Source organism: Petaurus breviceps, unplaced genomic scaffold (genome assembly GCF_028583685.1).
Source record: "Petaurus breviceps papuanus isolate PSGF00001 unplaced genomic scaffold, PetGlider_PUasm1.0 181, whole genome shotgun sequence".
NCBI lineage: Eukaryota > Metazoa > Chordata > Mammalia > Diprotodontia > Petauridae > Petaurus > Petaurus breviceps.
Genome location: NW_027185784.1, coordinates 26,921,201 through 26,946,851, shown reverse-complemented (window position 1 = coordinate 26,946,851; position 25,651 = coordinate 26,921,201). Strand labels below are relative to the sequence as shown.

Here is a 25,651-nt window from a genome sequence, read left to right as displayed (position 1 = left end):
AATGTTTTTTAACATTAATTTTATTTAAGAACATTTATTTATTTAAAAATACACACTCAAAAAAGATTAAGGACCTGTGGTCTAGAGACAGGATTGTAATGAAAAGAATCTTGGAGTCAAATCAATCAACTAACATTTGTAAAGAGCTTACACAGTGCCCAGCTCTGGAGATACAAAGACAAGGTCCTCCCTTTGGGTGTTTCCCTGGAGCCAACCATACTGGATTTTTTCCCTTAGAGACCAAAAAAAAAAAGGGGGTAAAATCAGTTTGAAAGGCAGCATGTACTAAAGGATAGAGATCAAGAGACTGTCAGAAAGACATAGTTTGAGACCTGTCTGACACATATTAATTGTGTGACTCTGGGCAGGTCACATCTAAGGAAAGGGGTCCTTTAACACTCCTGTGACAATAAAAAGCAGACTGGCTGCTGGTTTGCGCTGGGGAGTTCTCTTACTAAGGAGGGCCTCTACCAATACAATTCCATGTACTGGAAAAAAATAGGTTTATACATAAATCTCAAGGTATTCCAACCAGAGGAAAAGAAGTCAAATAAGAGTAGCCTGAGTATGGCAGTGGGGAGATATAATCCTAGCCCTTTACTTGGCATTAGTGAATATTAATACCCTAATTGTATGAATGTGGACTTTACATCCTCTCTTCTTTTAAAATCTTACTCCTTTCTACTCCATTTTCTGCTTTCTGCTTCTTTACATCACTGCACAGAAAGCAGGGTCCTCCAAAGTCCCGGCCTGGGGTAACCTCCCAATCAATCATACCTTGGTATGACTCTTGGATTTCCTCTGAATCCCTTTACCTCATCTATTCTCAGCTCAGTCTAAGGGAGAGGAGTACTTTCAGAAACTGAAGAACAAGAAGGGCATAATGGTGAGAATGCAGGATAGGACCAAGAAGACCTCAGTTCAAATCCCAGCTCTATGACTTTGGGAAAGCCACTTAAAGTTTCTGGGTCTTGGTTTTCCTCATCTACAAAATAAGGAACTTGGACCACCTGACCTCTAACATCTCTTCCAGGTCCAAATTTATGATCTTATAATTATAAACATCTGTTCAGATTGGGATGAGCCAGGTGTTGAGTCAGAACAGGCTTCCAGGCTCTGAGATAAGCCCTTAGTTTCTCTCACCCTGAATACTCTGGCCCATTAAGGAGACATCCTCAGTGGCAGGGGCAGTTGATCACCATGAAATTTAGTAAATCATAATTCCTTGGAGGTGGGGAGAGGGAGTGAGCAAGAATAAAGGTCATATGTTGATCAGAAATAGGATGGGGGCAGACCAAATGGGATCCACTCACTATATGAGTATAGAGAACCTTCCTATAGAGAGAAGCAGGAAAAAGCTTAAGACATAAAATGTAGACCTGGTACCTGTCTTCAAAGAGACTGGAGTTTGTAGGAGGAGGGAAGGAGCCAGGATTCTATCCTCCTTCCTCCAACTATTATAGAATAAGGAAAGACAGCATAGTTCTAGGAGTTGGAAAGGGAAACGACACTTGGGCCATTTAGGTGTGCTGAAAATTTTATGTTAAAAAGTAGACATTTGACCTAGTGATTGTGAGTCAGGTATACCAACCTTTTCACTCCTTTTTGTAACTTGATTTTTGAGGCAGCTAGAGGTGAAGTGCATAGAGCCCTGGGCCTGGAGCCAATAAAACCTGAGTTAAAATTCAACCTCATAAACTTCTAAGCTATGTGACCCCAGGTAAATCACTTAAACTCCATCTGCCCCAGTTTCCTCAACTATAAAATGAGAATAATAATAGAACCTATCTTTCAGGATTGTGAGAATTAAATGAGATAATATTTGTAAAATGCTTAACACAGTCCCTGGGACGGAGTAGATACTTAATAAATGCTTATTTCTTTTCTTCTGAGCCTACCATTGAATTGAAACTGTTGTCTCCTAAGTTACAAATGATTACTCTTTATTTTATTAAAAATTTTATATCACTTTCATTTCTTAATATATGCCTCATTTGTCCTTTACCTCAGTGAGCCATGACTTGTAAAAAAAAAAACAGCAAAAGAGAATGAACAATGGAATAAAGTAAAACTAGTGAATGCATCAAGCAGGCATGATAGTTTATACAACATTCCCCATCTAGAGTTTCCCACTTTTACAAAGAATGAGTTAGGTGTATTTTCCGATTTATTCTCTCAGACCTAGCTTAGTCATTATACTTATAGTTTTGGTTCTATGTTCTTTCTGTTTCCATTTCTATATTCATTGGATATATTGTTTTTCTTGTTGTGTTTTTTATTCTGTATCAGTTCATATGTTTTCTCATGCTCTTGAGAATTTTTCATAGTCATAGTTTCTTATGCTATAGTAATATTCCATACATTAATGTAACCTGCTTCATTTAGAGGGCATCTATTTAGTTTTTAGTTTTTTGCTGCTATAAAGAATGTTGTTATGAATATTTTATGGGACTTATTTTTCTGTCTTTGACCTCCTAGAGGTATATGCCTAGCAGTGGTATTTCCAAATTAAATAGTATGATCATTTTAGTCACTTAATTTTTATTTTAAATCATTGTTATAAATTACTCTCCAGAATAGTTGGACCAACTTCCTAGCTCCACCAGAAGTGTATTATCTTTGTACAGTCCCTCCAACATTGAGTATTTCTATCTTTTGTCATTTTACCATATTGCTTGATGTCAGTTGAAACTTAAGAATTCAATTCATGTTTCTCTTACTGTTAGTGATTTGATTGTACCATGGTTCCTTTTCTTAGTCTACATTTTCACTCCAGATTCTTATTAATTTTTATGCAGTTAACTCTGAACCCTTTATATTCAGTCCCAATCTCTCTCATTAACTTTAATCCCCAATTATTAACTCTAGATGAAAATTTAGTATGAACTATATAAAACTACTAAAATCTATGTAAAATACTTCTCTCCCTTAATTGTCCCTCATGCAGGTCTTCTCCTTTTCATAGCAGTTCCAGATTGCCTTATGCAGTTTTCTTATTTCCAATTTAGTCAATTTACTATTTTCCCCTTCCCTTCCCTTAATTTCCCCTTATTTTCCACTTGTAATTAATTTTTTATATTATCTCAAACTCTTGACTACAACACGGTTCAACTCTCCTTCACACCAGAACTCTATTTTTTTTTGTTTCTTGAGACATTGCCTTACAGGTTTGGATATTGGGATTCACTTGTGTGTAGGCTTCTCCTCAATAAATCTGTAGCCACTAGCATCCATTGCCCTGGATATACCTCTGGAGTGCCTGTTTAAGGGGAGATGAGATTATCAACTACATTTTATGCCACTCTAAGGGATGCATGTTAATGCCATAGTGGGTTATCTTCCCATTGTATGGAAACTCTGCTAACATACTTTTAATGAACTACTCTAATACTTTCATGAACTCTATGTCTTGACTTGGAAGAATATTTTCAAATGTAAGTCAACGATGTGAAAAAAAGAGAAAAGATGGAGACACAATTGATAACAGCTAAGCAGGGCAAGACCTTTATTATTTCTTTAGGACTAAGCCATCATTCTTGTCCTCTGTGAGCTTCAGAGTTCTTTTTAAGGAGACCTATGAAACATGAAGATGGGAACTGAGGATTGAGTTCTTCTGAAACACAGGATAAGAATAGAGAAAGCAGTAGTCAAGGATAGGGTGCTGAATTCTCCTGCTCTCTCCTCCCTGTCATTACCTTCACAGGTGGCCTCAGGAATGTTTTGTCTTGGCCTGAGGAAGAGATATAATTACTGCTTTATAGGTTTTCTAGGTAACATGACAGGGGGGGATGAAGCTGAGGGAAGAGACTTATTGCAGAAGGGGAAGCTCAGAAGGTAAAAATATCCAAGTGGTACCTCTATAGGATACCAAACTCTGTTGTAGATACTGACTCTAGCCCATCCCATGTTTCAGTTTCAATATGAATTTCCCACTCTCACCAATCCTATTTGTAAGTTAAAAAGATTCAAGTCACTTGGATATATTCTCTGGAGTTCTTGGGATTATTCCCCTCCTCCCTCCGCTCTCCTTCTTCTTTTCCCCTCAGTAAACCAAGAAGACTCCCAAGGGCTGCTCCTAGATAACGGACATGTCTCATTTACCCTCCACCTTTTTCATGCCCTTACCATGGTTCTCCACACCAGGGCACTGACCAGCAGGCCATACAGCATGGCTTTGCCCAGGAGAATCTCATAGAAGAAGGTGGCAGACTGGATACTTTGTTGATAGGACTCTGTGAGGGTTGAAACACCATATCCATAAGAAAACATCTCTAGCCTTCCCAGTCCCATATTCCTACCACTTGATACGGCAGGAAGGACTTATACATATACAGAGCTGTTTATGTATTGTCTCCCCCATTAGATTGTAATCTCCTCAAGGGCAGGGACTGATTTTTATGTTTTTTGGATCCTAAGCACTTAACATTGCTTGCAGTAGTTGATTAACAAATATTTTTTTCTGACTAACTGGTTAGTTGACCTGGGCTATGTTGTTGGCACAGGGGTATGAGACAGGAAGAAAAGAGAACTTCGCTTACCAGAGGAAACACCACAATCTGGAAGAAAAAAATGATGACATATATGAGAAGCCTTGAATTTCCCAAGGATATTGAATTTTAGATAGGTGACATAGGTCAAACTTATAGACCTAGGGCCCCAAATAAATCATGAGACAAGTATTTATAATTCAAATAAAATACAAATTCTGATATTTTTCTGACTCTGGTTCTGTATTTTTCTCCTTGATACCTTCATTTAAAAATGTGATCTTGGGCAAATGGAAGGATGTAAGGTCAGCTGGACACTGTGAATTGCTGAACTGCACAGGTTGATAGACTGGGGGAGTGGACTGTTTATAAGACTCTAATTGTGACTGAGCAAGAAGGATGCACCTGGGTTGAAATCTTATTCACCTAAGAAGTGGCCTTGGTTACCTCCAGGGAAACGATTCTTCCCTGATTTGAATATATGAAACCCACAGACATCCTTAGAGACAAAGTATTTTGGTTCTCTATCTGACTATCTGTCTTCTCTCTAATCTGTCTTTGACTGAATTATCTTCTATCCTTTCCTTGATTTCTCTCTAACAGTTTTCAGGAGAAGGTTCGTTCTCTCTCCCTCTCTCTCTCTCTCTCTCCTTCCATTGGTTGCCTTCTCTGGATCTATCTCTTTCCACACCCACACCAATTCCATCCTGGTTCAGCTTAGGATATTCTCACCTGCCTTTCCCCAGATCTGGTCGCTGACATTCTGGGTGATGGGTTTACTCTGGTTGCTTGTCCAGGGCTCCTCATCTGAGATCCCATGGAACAGTACTTGACAACGGAAGCTGTTTTTGGGATTGCGCCAGAAGGGAGCAGAAACCCGGAGGCGGCTGCTCAGTGAGTAGCTGGAGAATTCACTTTGGGGCTGCTCCTTGGAGGGCTGAGGGTCTGTGCTGACCCCAATTTGGGTCTCCTGCCCATTCACCCACCATCTCAGCTCCACGAGGTCAGGGTAGAAGCCTGTGGCCAGACAGACCAGTGTGGCCTTTCCCTTCTCCTCCATCTCTTCCTCAGATGGCTGAAACACAGTCACCTTTGGGGGAGTCACCTTGTTCAGGTCATCTGAAAAATGAAAAGAGGTTGGGACACGGGACTGGGGTCACAGGACTGCCTTCTTAGGGAATGAAAGGAGAAAGAGTATTAGTTTAACATCACTTATCCAGTCTAGCATCACCTGCTGACTCTTAGATATCTCAAACTGGATGTCCCTTAGGCATCTCAAAATCACAAACAGAACTCCTTTTTCCATTCTGCTCTCCCCCATTCTTCCTTTCTTCTAATCTTTCCTATTAATATCAAAGTCATCACCATACGTGTAGTTACTCAAGCTTTCAACCTCAATGTCATCCTGTATTCTTCACTCTCACTCATTACAAATATCCACCTTGTTGTCAAGTCTTGTTCCCACCTTTGCAATGTCTCATACACTTCCCCTTCTCTTCACTAACATAGCTCCCATCCTGGTGCAATATCTCATTACCTCATACCTGGACTACTTCAATAACCTTTGGGTTGATCTCCTTGCTTCAAGTCTCTCCTCCCCCCCCATCCCCACCCCCCCGTCTAACCCATCATCCACTGAGCTTCCAAAGTCATCTTGCTAAGGCAAAGGTGTGACCTTGGCACCAATACCACTCCCTCTCCTGTCCCCCACACTCGGCATACTCCTCTGGCTCCCTGTGACCTGTAGGATCAAATATAAACATATTTTACTTTTGAAACCCTGAAAACTTGGTACCTTTCTACCTTCTTATACTTGACTTTACTCCACAAATAAGCACCCTCTTGCAGTTGTTTAGCATATTACCTATCCCTGGGAAATGAGTAAGTAATTTACTCCACAAGTAAGAGTTTTTCTTCTTCGTTAAAAAGCTATATTTATTTTCTTATTCAATACTAAATTTTCAGATCTACAGGCTAAACTACCTTATGATTCCCAGAAAGTTTAAGACACCAAGTAACATGATTATTTATTATTTTATTTATTTATTTATATTATTTATTATTATTTTCAAGTCAAATGTTGCTGTGTATTTATTGTGGTTGTACATTATTTGCCTATAATTTTTTTGAGGGAAGCAGCCAGGGTTCAAACATTACCCCTTCCTTTTGTCCAGTCTAATGTCCAGCAGATGCCATAGAAAACTTATGGGAAGGAGTTGAGATAAGAAGAGTTTTGAAGAGTTGGTCCCCAACATATGCTTATTCAGAGATAGGACTATCTAACAAGTGGAATAGTCAGACACAGATGATCTCTATTACTAAAGGAACAATATGTTATTTCCTAAGGAGGTGCCATTACAAAGACTGTGAAGCCAGGCTTTTGTGGATCACCCTTTAAATCTTGCTTCTAGGAGAAGAAATGTGCTCTAGAGAGGAAATAAGTTGCCAGAGGCATGGTGGAGTAGTTAAAAAAAACTGGAATAAGTTTGAGTCTTGACACTGTCACTGTCTTTGAAATCATTGTATATTCCTTATTTGTAAAATGAGTAAAGGATTTTAAAGGTATTTTTCTAGCTCTAGATATCAATGATTACTCTTTCCTCTAGTGTAACTTCTACCTCAGATATTTTTACCCCTGACCAATGAATCTAGAGGGATCAGAGAAACCTGGATTATTGTTCATCCTTCCTAGTACTGGGTGACTTCCTGGAGGGTAATGCTCAGGTCATGAGTTTGGATACTCTCTTGTTTGGATCTTCTTCTTTGTGAAGAGTGGCCTCTGGGATCAGTGGTTTAGGCTTCTCTTAGGGCATGATCTGAAAAATTAGCTATGAGCATAGTAACTAAGGGTAATGAGTTATTTGCCAAATACATGCAAAAGATAGTGCTGGCTGGACTATGCCATTATCTAAGATCCCCACAAAGAGATTATTTATACTTATGAATCAGTACGTCTGAAGCACCCTCCCTTTCAATCTTTTAGCACATTATCTGTCCCTGGGGAATGAGGCACTTGGAGATTTAGCAAATAATTTCACAGAATCAAATATTTATCCATCTCCTGTTATGTGGAAAGCATTATTACTAGGACCTAAGACAAATTCACAGAATGAATTTCCGGCTGTCTGGAAGTGGTAAGCTCTCAGTTGAATATACATCAAGGAACAGAAGTTATCTTGATCTTTTATATCAGAATGTCCCCAATATTATTCTTAGAGTGTTCCCTTTATATACTCTAGGACTCCAGGTAATGGTTTTCTCTATATGCTCTGTTGTATCTTGGTAATTCCTCAGCCTTCATGAAAGCTGTTTACTTGGTGCTTTGGCATTTGGAACGTGTCCTATAAATAAGTTTTCCTGAAAATTTCCAGTCTGAAACATCTTTTGATTTTTCTGCTGAGGAAACTGAGGGAAAGGGATAAATATGGATTGGGAATAGAAGTGGGGAAAGGAACTCAGCTAACAAAGCCTTTGACCAGAGAATATTGTCTGAGCTCGCCTTTCTGGAGAGGAGTCAGATTTCTATAACGTAAAGAATGTTGAATCTGGAAACAGAGGACCTGGGCTGGAATCTTGCCTCTACTACTTATTACCAGGCAAGTCTCTCTGGACCCCAGTTTCCTCATATGTAAAATGAGGACTATTTAATGATCTTTAAGCTCTCCTCCAGTTGTGAATCTATAATTCTATGGTTAAACCCTTCAAAGGAATATAATGCCTGTGTTCACCTTCTGACCCAGACTTAGTCCTTCATTTCCTCTCCATTCCTCCGTCCATCTATTCCCTACTGCCCTCTTCCACATTTTCTCAGAACATGTTACTTAAAGAGTTACTCCATTCCTCTTTAAGGAATTTCTTTGTACTTACCCCTGGCAGATATCTTGTCTCATCAAAGAGTAGGTCCTGAGGTTTGGAGAGGGAGGCTCACTTTCCTCATCTCTCGGGCTTCCTACTGAGGTAGTTAGTATTTCTAAACTGAATTGCTTACCTAGGGTTGGTTTTCTAACATGGAACCTAGTACCCACTGAAGCCAGAAGAAATTCTGCCTTCAGTTAGTCACCTGAAGTTCACAGGCACAGGCAGCCATAGGTTCCCCCTTCTCTGAGTTGTACCACTCCCTTCCCCTGCTTCGACCTTACTGATATCAATGGACATTATCTCTTGTTTTCTTAAAATAGACAACTGAATAGGGTTGCAAATGAGATAGAGATGGAAGTAGAAAAAGAAACCAAGTCCGAGCAGACAGAGATAGTTACAAAGAAGGAGGCATGGATGCAGAATTAAGGGAGTGAATGAGAAAGAGAAAAAAAAAAAAGAAGAGCAATAGATGGATAGAGGTAAATTCAGTAAGAAACGGAAGCTAATCCGGGACCAAGAATATGAAGAAAGGGAGCTCTAATACAACCTAGAAGTTTAAAAAAAGGGGGTGTTTGAGGTAAAGAGATCAGCATTATGGAGGAAAGGCAGACAGAAGAGATAAAGAAAAATGAACTAAAGTTGCCTTTGAGAAGGCAGAGAGGAGCATTTCAGAGTTGCTTCAGACCCCATCTTCTCTCCCACCATGAATTCAAAAAATTGGCCAAGGTGAAATAAAGTCAGATGCCCCCCTGATTCAATGTGGGATCCCCATACCTGTCACTACCAGCCTGGTTCCATCTCCAAAAGTGAGGGGTGAGTTGTTACACAGCCCCAGACTGCTGCTGTAAAACCAGTGCTCTATCTCTTTCACTTTCTTCCCTCTCTGAAATGAGATCCCATTTGAGCTCTGGTGGGAATAGAGAGGAGTTACCAGTCTCTGGGTGGACTCACTGTAGAAAAAAGAACCTGACCAGAAGAAGATCAGGTTGGAAGAAGGAAAAACTTTCAAAGCACAATATGGAGAAGTCAGTGGAAGGAAGAGAGGGAGAAACAGAAGGCCTTGTACATAGAGAATAAATATTTGCTGAATGAAATGGACTTGACAGATATTCGAGAGGAACAGAAAGAGGTGTATAAAAAGCAAACTGAGGGGTCCATGGGAAAGTGGGCCACAGGATCAAAGAGACACCCAAAGAACAATGGTGTCTGTGCTGGAGAAGGAAAATTGCATTGGGTGAGCATCACCCAATGTCCTACCGACGTACTGACCAAAGATCTGGAGAATGTAAGGGTTCAAGTCCTCTGTGGAGTCCGAGGAAGGAAGGAGAAGAAGGACTAAGGTATAGTACCACCCCCTACCACTCTAGACCCTATTTCTTACCCACGACAGTTAGCTGAGTTCCCTTTCCAAAGTGCTGCTGCTGGTTGTTACACATCAAGACAGGATTGTGGCAAAACCTAGCACATCTTGAGCAAGGGTCTGTCCTATCAAACTATGTCACTTCTACATTTTCTAGATAAGTGTGAGGGTCCTAGCTCCCATTTTATCCCGCAAGTAGTAATTTCCATTTTTTGACGATATTCTTCAGTTTCTCATTCTGCCCCTGTCAGTCTCTTGGGACCTTGCCCTGGTACCCCTCTGCCTGCTGGAATCTATAGCATAGGAGAAACTGCTTTGCTTACCTACAACAAACAGCCTGGTGCCACTGCCAAAGTATTGTCTTTCATTGTTCGCACACCAATAGAGACTGGAAGAAAAACTAAACATACCTGCTCTACCCTCCTCAACTCAAGTCTCCTCCTGGGTGTTCTAGACCACTATTCCTTAAGGATATTTTATTTGTTGATGGCTTTATGGCCATGAAAATATGGTTTGTACAATCCTCATGTCCTTCTCTTATGACTTTGACCCATGGTAAACATTGAGATCTTGAGATTGTTGAGAAGGGAGCCTATGAAATATTTCCCCCTGAGCATTTGAAAGAACAAGAAGTTCATAGAGTCATTAGGATCTCAGAAGTCATCTATTCCAAATGCCTCTTTTGCAACTTGCCAAAGGTTATTAAATAAAAGTCAGCATTTGAACCCAGTCCCTCTTCCTCCAATCTAGCTCTCTTCCAATATGCTGCATTGTCTCCAGATTGAATCCTCATCAGTCTGAGAGAAAATAGAGGAAGTCGACTGCAATGACAGCAGGATTAATAAGACGATCACTTCTAGTCTAGCGGCCTGTCTCATAGCAAGCATCACTCACTCCAGTCGTTGCTAAAACCCCTCCTTTGCTCCTGATCACGAGAGAGACAGGCATTTGTGTCTGTCTCAGAAAAAGCAAGCAACCCCCCCACCCCGAACTCCCACTCCACTCTTGAGCCCAAGTCCCCACATCTGTCCATACCATTCCCCTCTTCTCAGTCTTATAACTTCTCTACTGAAGGATTAAAACTTACCAACAACAACAAGTTGGGTCCCCATACCAAAGTACTGTGTGTTTCCAGTACACAGTCTCTGACCTTGATGTTAAATCTCCCCTTTCTTATATCCCACCCCAATGTCTCCAGTATACACTTAATTATACCTGGGATTCGGCTCTCTCTCTCTCTAACTCTCTCTCTCTCTCTCTCTCTCTCTCTCTCTCTCTCTCTCTCTCATGCACACACACACACACACACACACACGCACTTCCAAGATTAGCTCAGGACTTGAGAAAGTTGGGAGAGAGGGGACTCATTTTTGTCTCCTGTAAAATTCAGATTAGGATAGACAAATAAAGTCTCCCTGAATAAAATCCATTGGAAGTGGGCATGAATGAAGAAATTTCAGGACCTTCTCCTCAAATTGTCGTGAGTCTTAAACATTCACAGAACCATGGAATTTCAGAGTTGTAAGTTACCTCAGATGCTATCCAATCCAACTCATGCCAGAAAAAGAACACACATACTAAACAAATGGTCATCCAATCTTTGCATGAAGAGTTCTAAGGAGAAGAAACCCTACTCGTGACCTCCTGAGGCAATCTCTTTCACTTTGGGGTAGTTCTCTTTGCCAGGAAGTTTTCCTTTCCTCAGATTTCCTCTGATTCCTTAGAGGGCCAATATTGACTCATTTCTTTTCCTCACCCAAATATAAACTCTTCAAGCCTCAGATTGAACAAGGAGACTTCTGAGGATGTTAAGTTTTCATGAGACTCATTCTATAGAACACTGAGCCCCTTAATGAATTAGATCACAGGGGCTATACCTTTCCTCCTTTTCAAAGTCCATCTGGTGTTCTTTTCTCTATCCCCCTCCAACCCCACTCAAGGACCCTCAGAATCTTACCTACAACAGTAAGCTTGGTCCCAGGTCCAAAGAAAAATTCATAGTTGGCACACCAAGACACAACAATTCTAAAAAGGCAATCTGGGACCAGCCCCACCACAGAATGGCCCAGGGGACAAATCAAGAGGTTATCTTACCCACAACTATGAGTCTGGTGCCTTTTCCAAAGTGAAGATCTGTGTTTGTCACAGTGATACAGGGTGGGGATGAAAGTTAATCCAGGATCCTGGAGCTGTTTACCCTTGGACAGAAGAATGGAACCCCCTTGTCTAGAGATGGTGAAGGTAGGGACCTCTTTTGGGCCACAAAGGTAATCCCCCCCAAATCTCCAAATTTCCTATTCCTTGGATCAGTCAGTGGCTATTATAGTATTAAAGACTCATCAGAACCCATTCTTATGGTGTCCTCCAGGGAGGAGAGGCACTATTATCCCTTCCTATTGTGCCATGTATAAATATTCCTTTCCTAATGAAAAGAGAACAGGAACAGGAGGTTCATGTGGTGGGAAATGGAGGTGGATCCTTTCAGAGAAGAGATACCATTAGTTTCTTCCTCTCTATGTTTAAGGAATGACCCATTATATCAGACAAGTGATCCACTTGATAGACTATCCAGCTCTCAGAGGGGATTTGGGATGGACCACAGTCATGTCCTCTTCTTCAGTTGTGACCTAAAAGATGAGATCTTCTTAAGGCCCCCATTCTTTCTTCTCAGGAATGCTAGGTCTCAATTCAGGCCTCATCTGAGGAACTGCACCTGTGACCTGTATAGAGGCATAGGAAATTTTTCTGTGGCATTGCTGAGCTGTCTGGGTTCAACACTGCCACATGTACATGCCCAGGTAGAGGGGCCTTGCTCTACCATCTTGTATCCAAGCACTCTTCAGGTTAGAGACACTTGCCGTAGGCTAGAAGTGGGGACAGCTGAGACGCAGACCTATTTGTTCTCCCTAGGGAGGATTTTGTAAAGGCACACCATAGAGTTGAATCACCGTGGCCCCCTGTCCCCACAATGTTACAGTCTTGTACATAAACAGCTCCTCCCTCAGAGCCACTCCTCAGAGTCAGGAAGAAACCACAAGAAACAGCTGCTTCTGTGCTCATGTGTGCAGAGAGGCAGGTGGCATTGCAAGTGAATGTAAATATATTGGTGTATGTGGGCTGGGCCAGGGAACCCCTTCCTCACTCTTGCCATCATTCATAGTATACTCTTAGTAGGGCTGAGCCCTCTGATGGGCTCCCTATAGAGGACTCTGGCTTTTCAATAAGTCTTTGGCTCCTCCCTATCCCCTCTTCCCTCCCCTTCAGATTCTCTGGTTTCCTGAGCTTCAAGACCAGCTCTATCTTTTCTCTCTCACTCACAAGTATATAAAAGGTTCCTATGTTCTTCTCTGGATCCAGATGCTCGAAAAGTTCTCTATCAAAAAGAGAACTCATCATGTTTCTCCCCAAACCTCTCCTTTTCTGAACTTTCCTATGAGGGCACTATCCTCCCAGTCTTCCAGGCTTGTAACCTAGGTATCATCCTTGATTTCTCACTCTCTCTCACCCTTCATATCCAAACCTTCACCAAGAACTGTTGAGTTTCTCTTTATAACATCTCTCATGTATGTTCCCTTCTCTCCGCTGACACTGCCACCACTTTGGTACAGACTCTTATCACCTCATACCCAAACTACTGCAACAGCCTGCTGGTTGGCCTCCCTGTCCCAAGTCTCTCCCCACTCCACTCAGATGTCAAAATTACCTTCCTTTTTACATCCTCTACTCTTTTAAAAATCCAATTCATCCGTCATCTATTATTATCTGTGATCTTTCCCTTTAACATATAAGCCCTTTGAGGGTAATTATTTGCTTTTTGTCTTTGTAAAGTAGGCAATTAATAAATGCTTATTGATTGATAGTAGCAGGCACTGGGCTACAAAGTTAGTAATATACAAAGTTTATATTATACTGAGAGGAAACAATTGATTGGCATAAAGATAAGTAGCAACAAACAGACATTTTTATATACAAAGAAGAACACAAAGAGAACTGTTCAGGAAACTGAATATCTATTACAAATAGTTTTTTTTAAGGCATACATTAACAGGGTGATAATACTAACACTATCCTGCATGTCTATATCTTCTTCTGGATTTTCTTCTTCTTTCTTTTGTGATGTTTTATTGACTATTTTTATTTCTTCTTGTTTAGCCCTGAGTAACTACATTGATATCTTCTCAACAATTCCATCTCAGCACAAAATAAGTTGTCTTTTGAACAAATAAATATAGTCAAACAAAACAAATTTACACATTAGTTGCATCTAAAAACATATATCACATTTTGTGCCTACAGACTATTAACCCTCTGCCAAGAGGTAGGAAGCATGTTCAGACCATTGAAATTATCAGAGTTCTTAAGTCTTTTAAGGTTAATACTTTTCCTAATATTATGGTCATTATATATAAATTGTTCTTCTGGTTCTGTTCACCTTTCTATCAATTAACATAAATTTTCCCATGTCCCTCTGAATTCCCTTTCATAATTTCTTATGGCATGATAATATTGTTTCATATTCATATCCCACATTTTGGTTAGCCACGCCCCATTTGATATATACCCTTTAATCCCCTACCCAGTTTTTTTAACTATTTTAAAAAGAGCTGCTATAAATATTTTTTATGAAATGGATTTTTCCTGAATCATTAATTTCTTTGAATACAGGCTTAATAGTGGTACCACTGAATCAAAGGGTCTGCACAATTTCATGACTTTTTGGTTGCAATTCCAAATTGATTTTCAGAACTGGATCAATTAATTTCTCTAACAACAGAGATTTATTATACCACTCATTTCTTAAAATAATTGTCATTTTCCTCTTTTGTTATTTTTGCCACACTAATGGTGTGAGGTAGAAGTACAGAGTTGTTTTAATGTACATTTCCCTTTTTACTAGTGATTTGGACTGTCCATTTCCATATTGTTATTGGTAACATTTTTCTCTTCTTTGGAGAATTGCTGGTTCATATTCTTTGACCACATCGACTGCTATTAAATTTGTAAAACATAAATTACTGCCTAAAAACCTAATTGTGGAAAACACAAACTTCCTCTTTTTCAGAATTAATAATATGAAATCATGCAACCATTTTGGAAACAAGATAATTTTTCTCTGCTAGTGTTTGTAATCATTTAATCAAATTGAGGGAGGGTTGAGGATGAACTTTTGAGATCTCATAACTGGAGGGGGTATAGGAATGTGTTAATAACATCAAGTTGATGGGCAAAATCAGAAACAAAATATAATTCTGCCCTGGGGAGAAATAGATGAATCATGATATTTTTGTACCCAGGTGTATTGTAGTTATTAAAAAAAAAAACATATGTGGCAAGCCATTCTTTGCGCGATGCTCCTTAAAAAAGATATCCCTGAGGCAATACTAGTAAACATAATGAAATAAATAAATAATAACAGTCATAGCTTCACCATAAGGTTTGTCCATTGATCTCATATTCCAAAGTAAAAGTGTTCAAGCAAATAGGAGTAAATGTTTTTGTATCTATTCTAGACAAATGAATTTCAGGTTTTGTCCCATTGACTCAACACAAATGAATCATATGCTTAGGCACCAGAAATGGCATGCATTCTTGTAAATAAAAAATGAATACTATTAGTAAGAGGATATCTTCTGCAGAGGGAACCATGAACTTCTAAGTGGATGTATCCCCTGACTTCTCAAGTAAGTGACACAGAAGATAAAGCAACAGATTTGGATCCAGAAAAAGCAAAAATGATTTTTAGGCTCAGTATTATGTTTAGCCTTGCTCAGGGCAAGACTTTCCTAATCACTAGTTAAAAGAGTTGACTGCAAAGCTTATGTGACCTTCAGTGAGTTTCTTAACCTCTAATGGCTTCAGTTTCTCCATCTATAAAACAAGTGGGCTGCACTGGATGACTCTGACTCATTGCAGCCAAGTGAATACTTTTACTTAGGTCAAATCAAGTACCCATAATACCAAGGATAGTCTTGAAGTAAAGAAAAGTCACCAGAATGAAACCTGAGGGACCATATGTGGAAATAAAAATGGTCAGTTCCACTTACCCCCTTCTTTGCAAAGAAAATCTTTCTAACCACAGAACTCTCAGTGGAGAGTAGAATAAGTGTCCCTAAAGACTGCACCTCAGCTGAAGACTATAGATAAAGTATGTAGGAAATTGAAAGAAATTACTGAAAAAAAATATAGCTCTCTTTTCCTGGAGAGAGGCTTATTAATTACAGCATCCCCTTGATGATAGGATGTTATAAGTAATCTTGAAAATGTTTGAATGTCAGAGAAAGTGGACATGTGATGTCCCATAGGGAAAAACAGAAAGAAACTATTTATACAGAGCAAGCCCAGCACTAAGAAACAGAGTGATATCATCAGAAGACATAGATAGCTATGTCAGGCCAGAGTGTTAGGTTGTCCTTCCCCATCTGTACCATAGTTATATATGCTTCTGATGTGTACACACCACATGTGATTCCCATTCATATCTATTTCCTCTTCCCACAGAATGTGTGTATGTTTGTGAGAGAATCAGTTTAAGCTATATGGGGGGGATGTTTTCATGTTATTTTATTCATTTATTCACTTATCTATTTATTTATCTATCTATCTATCTATTTATGTGTCTTTGCTTGGAACTATAATGAGTTCTACAATTCACTAATAAAGATAGGAATATGGAAAGGGGGTCCTTATGTATGTTTTAGGGGTTATTTTTACCCACAAAATACCTAGAACATGGGTAAGCTTTCTGGGGTTTTATGGGTCATCTAAATGTGACACTAAAATAAAATGATAACAATCTTATAAATCAGCCCATAAACCATGTCATTTTCACTAAGACCACAAAAGGTGGAACTGCCCATTTTCATTTCCACATATGGTCCCTCAGGTTTCATTCTGGTGACTTTCCTTTACTTACACCCTTCTTTGCATAATACCACAATCCTTGGTATGATGGGTTCTTGATTTGACCTAAGTAAAAGTATTCACTTGGCTGCAACCAGGCCAAATCATCCAGTGCAGCCCATTTGTTTTATAGATAGAGAAACTGAGGCCATTAGAGGTTAAGAGACTCACTGAAGGTCACGCAGGCTAGTAAGTGGCACAATCAGGATTGTGAACTCAAGTCATTTGACTATTATTATTATATTATTGATGTTCAGTCGTTTCAGTCATGTCTTATTCTTCATCACCCCATTTGAAGTTTTCTTGGCAAAGATACTGGAGTGGCTCACCATTTTCTTATCTAGCTCATTTTACATATGAGGAAACTGAGGCAAACAGGGTTAAGTGACTTGCTCAGGGTCACACAGCTAGGAAGTATCTGAGGTCAGATTTGAACCAAGGAAGAGGAGCCTTCTTTCACTCCAGGTCGGGCATTCAATCCATTTTGCTTCCTATTTCTTGTGCTTGTTCCTGTTCTTCTTATTAATTATTATTATTATTCAAATCTAGCATCTTTCCACTGTACTGTGCAGCTTAGAATTCTCTTATCTATTGAGGTAAACTATGATACTTTATTTTGCCAGTAAAGAACTTAGTAAAATAAGGTAGTTTATAACCATTGAGTTGTTTTAAAAGTACACTCAACAGAAGAAAACAACTTGCAGAGTGCTGTCTACTGGTAACTCAAGCTAATGGCAAGTACATAAGCCTTATAAATCAAACAAGGAAAAAAGATCTGTCATTGCAAAATTAACTCATATACAATAACAGATAACAATTTCAATTTTCTCTTCAAAATTGCTAGTCAATTTCATCTAATTTGGTTGAATGGTATATTGTTGACTATTATTTTTTCTGTTTATACACTAAGCAAATGATCCACAATTTCATGGATTTTGGCTACAAGTTTGGAGTTTTTATCTAAAAAGGGGCCTTTAAAATCATTTGGTACAACTTCCATATTTTATACAGGAAACCTTTTGAGACCCAGTGAAGTTAAGTGAACTGCCCAAGGACACAGAAAAACAAATGGCAGAGCCAGAATTAAAGCTCCTTTTACTATGACACTAAATCTAGTATTCTCCCACTGTATCATGCTGATTCTTATGTATTTCGGTTTCTTAATATTGTGCCTTCTTTACAGTTACACCAGCAAACTAGCAACATTTTGATCATTCATTATCATGAAATTGCCATTTATTCACTTTAAGTAAAAGATTTACTATAAAGAGCTATAACCTAAATGTCTTATAAGGCCTTGGCATTGTAAAATGCACAGCATCATTTACTTGGTGGTATTTTCTCTTTCAATTCAGGGTAGAATTTATTTCAACATTACCAGTTGGTGAGGTGGAATTTATGATTTTTAGAAGGGATGGGGAAGATGAGGTCTGACATCCTATTCAACTACTAAATTCTATGATTAGCTCAAACTGAATGATGTCATACTAGGATCATCCAAGGGTGGTGGTGCTGGGGATTATTCAGAGATTGGGAACTGTCATCATTCACATATGCATGCAGCAGGGGGAAACCTTTCACCACTTATCAGCCTGTGGAGTGTGCCCTTCCTTCTGTGGCCATATGAGGGAGTAAGAAAGATGATAAAGAAGACCTAAAGTCATTATTGCTCAAGTGTTCAGCTAGAAGTTGGATTATCACTTCTTGGGAAGGTCACAGAGGAGAGTCATGCTTCAGATGGGGGTTGGACTAGATAACTTCTGAGGTTCCTTTCAACTCCCAGTTTTTAGGATTCTATGTCTGTGACTAGAACTTAGGCCTGATTTAGAGAGAGGTAATATTGGAACTTTAGCCCACAGTCAAGAAAAAAGAAATCGTAGATCTTAAAGGTTGAGTAGATGAAGAAGCAAAACAGTTCTCCATTCCTTGAATCATTTCAAATAGGAGCTTAACATGGCCCAAGAAAGAGAGCCAAGGATGCACTCATGTAATGGGGTATCCATGATTATCTAGGCAATGCAGGTCTCCTCCTATTTGCAACTGGCATCACAGTAAGAATCTGTGGGTTTCATCTTCTGCTCCTTTTCAATACCAGTTGACAAACAAATATTTGTTAGACTTTCATCATGATTAAGTCACTAATCCAGGTCATACAAGTATATAAAGAAGTATTGCTCAAAATACATACAGGCAACAAAGTGAAATAATAATATGAATAAGATCCCAGGACAATATACAATAAATGTCAAATAAATAGTACTTTGTGTAGTGCAGGACTATGCTCCTTGCATCTTCCTGCCAACTTATAGAATGGTGACCTGGGGTCTGTGGATTCAGGAGAGGTGGTGAGTGGAGTCTCACTTGCACACTGTGATTTTTTTTTAAGAAGAAGAGAGGGAGTATGGTGACTGTCTTGCAGGAGGCTCATGTTATTCTCCCTCTGATGTCACTGGTAGAATTGAGGCAGGCAGACAGTCTGTTATGCATGGGGAAAATATGTGTACTCCAAAATTAAACTTGCAAGCTCAGACTTCTTGTAATTTGCAGATGACAGAGGAACACATGAGGAGAGGTTCAAAATACTTGCCACATCATAGTTAAACATAAACATTTGATCAAATAAGTATAATTGAAAAGAGCTGAGGCCTGAGGAGGCTGCCAGGATGCACTCTATCTGGGGAATCCCAAATTCCTCAAGAAGGAGAACATTAGAAACATCCTAGTTTCTGAATGTTCACTGTAAGCTGGACATTGAGAATAGTGAGAAGTTTTTCTCTAAGTACAAAATGACTTGATTCCTCTTTCCTGTCCCAGGCATTTTGCTAGCTCTCGATGAGAGTAAAATCAATAGAGTGGTATGAAATTGAACTTCTGAGTCTGGGGCTTGTATGTTAAGAGTAAGGTCAATCCAGGAATCGGGAGATTGCATGAGCTGGGTGAAATCAATATATTTGTTTTTCATTCATTTTCAATCTTAATTTAAAAGCATATGTAATTGTGCCTTTTTAAGTCACTTTAAATTAATTACACCAGGGGTGGGAAAGAGGAGAAATTTCCTGGAATTTAATGGGGGCTAAGCCATGATCTGACCATACAAACACATCAACCTTGGACTATAAGGAAAATCATAAGGAGCAGAGTGAAAGGGATGAGTCATGAAAGATACCATATAGGCTTTAGATAATATTACAAAACATTTCTCAAAATAGGTGGTATGTATAGCAATTCTAAACTTCCTTCTTTGAAACATCTTCCTATTTTTCCTGATTCTTACCTTTGGGTCTGAAAAAAAAATATCTAATCCCCTTTCCCCACAAAAACCTTTCAAATACTTCAAGATAACTATAATATCCCTCCTAAGTCTTTTCTTCTTTAAGATTAACATTCACCCTTCCTTCAACTGATAAGGCATCATATTCATTATTGTTGTCACTTTCATATATTTAAAACAGCCAAATTTTAAGCATTTTAAAACCTAGAATTTCATTAAGACTTTGGAGACACCTTTTTTAAGGTTTTTGAGACACACTTAACACTTTGAAATTTGCAAATCACTTTCCCTATAACCACATTCTGGGCTAAGTAGTATGAATACTAATATCTCCATGTTTGGAAGGAGAAAACTGGAACAGAAAACTAAATTCTCATAGAATTTGGCATCACAATTAGACTCAAATACTTATAGCTATGATATATAATATACAATTATAACATAATATTTAATTATACTAATATAAATACACATATACACAATTATAATGCTGACAAACATATACAACACTATATACAATATATTATATTCAATTATAATAACAAAAATAATATAGTATATGCACAATACTTGAGATTTGTTTTGATGAAAGAATGTAACATTAATATAACCCTTTTTCTTCCCTATGTTATTTTTTAACTTTATTAATAGAGACTGAGGGTTTTTTGTAATTGTCATGTCACAATATTCAGTAATATTTCATTTGCTATCTATCCTTTGGCTCCAATATCTTTTCACACAAACACACAATATTGACTATACACTTCATCCATCCTGCAGTTGAAAAGTTGACTTACTTAACACAAGGGTAGACTTTGTATTCATTACAAATTTTGTTTGTTGACCATTGTTCTACCATCTTGAGACATTTTTGGGTCTCTTGATTCTTTTATTCAAGTTATTAGCATTTTCTCACAACTTTTAAGCCTCCACAATTCATACCTTTATTCAAATTCCTTTTTTTACATGTAAAATCATGTGAATTCTATTTCCACATTAGTCATGTTGTAAAAGAAGAATCAGAACAAAAGAAAAAATTCAAAAGAAAGAAAAAACAAACAAAAAAGAGGAAATAGTATGCTTTGATCTGTATTAAAACTCCATAGTTCTTTGTCTGGATATAGATAACATTATGAATCTTTTGTAATTGTCTTAGATCATGGCCATCTTTTTTTCACCCCCTGATTTTATTAGGAATGTTTCTAGCTTATCCCCATTACACTTAATGCTTGTTGAAGGTTGTAGGTAGATACTGTTTATCATTTTAAGGAAAATTCCCCTTATTCCAGTGCTCTCAAACACTAAAAAAGTGTTTTTAATATGAATGGGTGCTGTATTTTGTCAAAAAAAATTTTTCTGCATCTACTGAGATAATAATATGATTTCTGTTAATTTTTTTATTTATATGGTCAATTATTCTGATAGTTTTCCTAATATTAACCACTCTGTATTCCTGGTATAAATCTCACCTCGTCATAGTGTATTATCATGTGATGAATTGCTGTAATTTCTTTGCTAATATTTTATTTAAAATTTTGCATGAATATACATTAGGGAAATAGTTCTATAATTTTCTTTTTTTGGGCTGTTCCTAGTTTAGTTATCAGCACCATATTTGTGTCAGAAAACGAATTTTCTGTAAAATAACAGTAAGAAAAATATGTATACATCCATATTTTTTAATGTTTTCGTATTCCAAAGCATTTTTACCAATGTTATTTCATTTGAACCTTTCAAAATTCTATATACTAAGGAGGGCAAATGTTATTATACATTTTTTATAGATTAGGAAACTAATGCTCAGAAGGCTTTGACTTGTCCACACAGAGAGGATTTGGCAAATGTTGGATTGTAACCCAAGACTCCAGATTGCAATGGAGGTTGGGAAAGGACATGGAGAATGGGCAGTAATGCAATGTAGGAATACCTACAGGTGACATTTGAGAGAAAGGTTACTGGACATAACTCCAGAGGAACCCACAGCATTAGCTCACAATGCCATGACCCTGTGGATATTATATGCTCCACCAGGAAAAACAAGATAATGAGTTAATTTTTGACGTGATCCTTAACCCCAGCAATTCAGTTTGCCCTAATACCTGTTATGTCTAAGTGGTGAATTATGCACAGTACTCTAATGGTTCCATTAAGTGTGGAAACCAGACAGTGAAGTTTTAAGAAAATAATAGGATAATTGTTTCTTATGAACCAATGTATTAATGATATTTAAGCTGAATTTTATTATTATTCAACTGTTTTAGTTGTGTCCAACTTTTCATGACCTCATTTAGTGTATTTTTTTTTTTTTGGCAAAGATGTTGTACTAGTTAGCCATTTACTTCTCCAGCTCATTTTACAAATAAGGAACTGATCCATTTGGCCAATTGTGTTTTTTGAGAAGTTACTTTCTTCAGTAAATTTTTGTTCCTTTTCAAAGTTATTAACTCTCTCTTGCATACCTCTCATTTCCAAATTTTTCTTCAGCCTGTCTTAGTTGACCTTTAGAATCTTTCTTGAGCTCTTCCAAGAGGGTTTTTTTTTGTTTGGAACCAATTCATATTTCCCTTTGAAGTTTCAGATGTAGGTATATTGGCAATGTTATCTTCTTCTGAGTTTGTGTTTTGATTTTCCCTGTCACCATAATAATTCTCTATGGCAGGCCTACCCAACATATGGCCCACAGGCCTCTTGTGGTTTGCCAAAGTGACCCATGGGTGGCATGTTGTGCAGACCTGCCCAAGGGTATTAAGCCTCTTAATCACTTCTTCTTGAAGGGCCAGTTAGTGCTATTAGCTCTGTCTGAGAATAGCCTTGAGGCCTGAGAATGACCTGAGCCATTGTTACACCCTGTAACATTTTTTGCAGCCCACCTGAAATCCTCTGGTGGGCCAAATGTTGTTCAGGCCTGCTCTATGGTCAGTGCTTTTTTTCTGCTTCTTGCTCACTCTTTTGGCCTATTTCTTGGCTTTTCAAGTTGAATTCTCCTGCTTTAGCATAGGGGCAGGGGGCACTATCCCAAGCTTCTTGTGATGGGGGCCAGGGGCCTGTTCACTGATTTTAAGTGCTGGGGCCTCAGGTGCTGGCATTTGGGGACTCTAGGGGTCTGGCAGCTTATCTGGTATTAACCTGGGGTCCTAGTGGTAATGTCTGGCATGTGCTGAGACCAGTTGGGGTTTTTCTGCCTTTCCCTGGGATTGTGCTGAAGCACAATGTGGAGATTTGACTTGTGAAGGATGCCTGCTCACCTGCAGAGCTGTGCTGAGGCAGAAGGTGGAGGGTTTAGCTGCTGGAGGATGCCTGCCCACACAGGACTGCTCTGAAGTATGGGAAGATTCAACTGCTGGAAGACACCCACCCACTGGGGGCTGCACTGAAGCACAGGGAAGTCAGCTGCCAGAGAACTACTACTCAGAGCTGTGCTGGTACATGTGGTGGTTGTCCAGGCTGGAGTCTGCTGGTTCCTCTGGCTATGCTAATGCACATGGGGGGTCTTGGTGTTGGTGCCTACTCCACCATCCTGGGGCTCAGGATCTCCTGTTAGTTTTCTAAAGTGATCCTTGCTGCTGGCTTGCTGGTGTCCTTTCTATTCCAATCCCTAATTGCCTATCTGATTTTTCTACTTCTTTTCAGGGTCTTTCTTGTTTATATTTTTGTTAGATTTGTCTAGGGTGGAAAGGTATACATTGGCGTCCCCAACTGGTACAATTTGTTGTCTATTTCACCCTATATTTCAATAACTTTTTCTTTCAAATATTTGAGTGCTGTGCTATTTTTGTGCATATATTTCATTATTAATGTTATATTTTTATAGTGCCTTCAAGCATAATATAATTTCCCTGGTTATCTTTTTTGCTTTTTTACTTTTATTATCTTTTTACTGCTTCCTTGCAAAAGATTGTGATTTCCAACCAAAGGAATGCCCATCAACTGAGGAATGGCTAAACAAGTTGTGGTATATGAATATAATGGAATACTATTGTGCTATAAGAAATGAGGAGCAGATGGACTTCATAATAACCTGCAGAGACTTACATAAACTGATACAGAGTGAAGAGAGCAGAATCAGGAGAACTTTGCACACAGTTACAGACACATCTATTGTGTGATGACTAACTTTGATGGAATGGGCTCCTCTGAGCAAAACAAGGTTAGAAGACAACTACAAAAGACTCATGGAAAGGGATATCCACATTCAGAGAAAGAACTATAATCTGAATGTAGATTGAAGCTAGTACTTGCTCTCTCTCTTTTGTGTTTTATTCTGTTTTGTCCTTTCTTTCTCATTGCTCACTCCATTGGTTATAAGCCTCCTTTAAAACATGACTAATGTTTAATGTGCAGGTATTTGTAAAACCTATTTTTGATTGCATGCCACCATGGGGATAATGGGGAGGAAAGTGAAGGGGAGAAAATTTGGAATTCAAGTGATTGTGGAACTGAATGTTGTAAACTAGAAGTAAATAAATAAATTTTAAAAAAGATTATGACTTCCACTTCTAAATTTTTAGATTCACTTGTGGCATAATAAATTCTGCTTCATCTTCTTATGGTAATAGTTTTTTTTTTTAACACAAAATCCAGTATCATGCCATCACACCTCAATGTCTCTTTTCAGATTCTGTCTTAGCATCATATTTTTCAATCATGCCCACAGGAACCTTCCCAACTCTTCTTCTCTCCCATCAATACTGCTTTCATGTAGTAAATGAGTCATCGACCATATGTAAGAATTCCCACTGAGTTAGCAGTGGGTAGGCCTTCCACATAAGATGTCACTTCCATGGCAAAAGTGTTAGGATTGAGCTGCTTTTGTTGCATTCAGATCCTGAAACAGCTGCTGTAGCTTCTGGATGGTGGGATAGGTGTTTTCTTCCAGCTACTCCTCTACAGCACCTGGGTAGAAAATTCTTTCAAGCTCTGTCTTCAGTTCCTGGATGACAGCATTCCACCTGATTAGGAGACTTATGGCATCTGACTGTATATGCTGGGTCATAACTGGGTGAATCATCTTCCCCTTTCAGTGGTAGGAGTTAAACCAGCCTGTCACATGCCTTTTCCTTTTTAGCAGTTAATCCAGAGTACCTTAGCTGAAAACTGACCTGAGTGACCAGGACAAAAACATTATGACCAGGGAAAGTCCTAGAGCTTTCACTCATAAAACTGTTGATTTCCAAATTTGACATCCCTAGGTATGTCTCCACTTTTTTTTTAATGTTATTAGTACGACCTTGTAATGTTAAGGGAATGTTAAGAACTTCCCTGCCCATTAATAGGCACCTAGAACCCTGGCCCTGAGCTAACCAGGCTCTGGTCTAAGGGGAGTTTCCAATTCAGTGCTGGGGCACAAGGATTTTCAAATTCCTCAGCTGTCAGTCTGATGATCTCTCAGATGCCGAATTTTTGTTATACATTCTTTGTTATATATCCTGCTTTGGGGGTTTGCTCATGAGGAGGATCTTTTGATTTCCTGATTGAAACTATGAGTAGCCATATGTTCAGAGCCCCCTGGCTGCTTAGATTTCTGTGCTCCCTCAATCCAGTGATGTATGTAAAGTGTATTAGCAATATTGCTTTACTCAGACAGCTGGAGCCATGGCTGTTGGTCTTTGTGCTAATTTCTCTGCTTGCATTTTATACTTATCTGTCTTTCTTGGACACACTTCTTTATTAAAGTAAGATCGTCAACACCTTTAAAACTCTTTCCTTTAATGAAGTAGATCAAAGAACCTGTGCTAGCAGGTGTAAGGGTTATGGGATTTAAAGATCTCCCATGCC

General features: G+C 38.7%; 1 protein-coding gene across 1 annotated transcript in view; it reads right to left on the bottom strand.

Moving 5' to 3' along the window:
• Positions 1-3,477: 3,477 nt before the first annotated feature.
• LOC138160395 (M1-specific T cell receptor beta chain-like) overlaps positions 3,478-25,651 on the bottom strand; it is a 205,761-nt gene continuing 183,587 nt past the window's right edge. The window contains exons 5-9 of the mRNA XM_069086999.1: positions 11,800-11,838; positions 5,220-5,606; positions 4,539-4,556; positions 4,126-4,232; positions 3,478-3,730 (exon numbers count right to left, since the gene is read on the bottom strand). Coding sequence (XP_068943100.1) covers positions 3,710-3,730; positions 4,126-4,232; positions 4,539-4,556; positions 5,220-5,606; positions 11,800-11,838 — 572 coding nt within the window. The 3' untranslated portion in view covers positions 3,478-3,709. The remainder of the gene's footprint in view (positions 3,731-4,125; positions 4,233-4,538; positions 4,557-5,219; positions 5,607-11,799; positions 11,839-25,651) is intronic.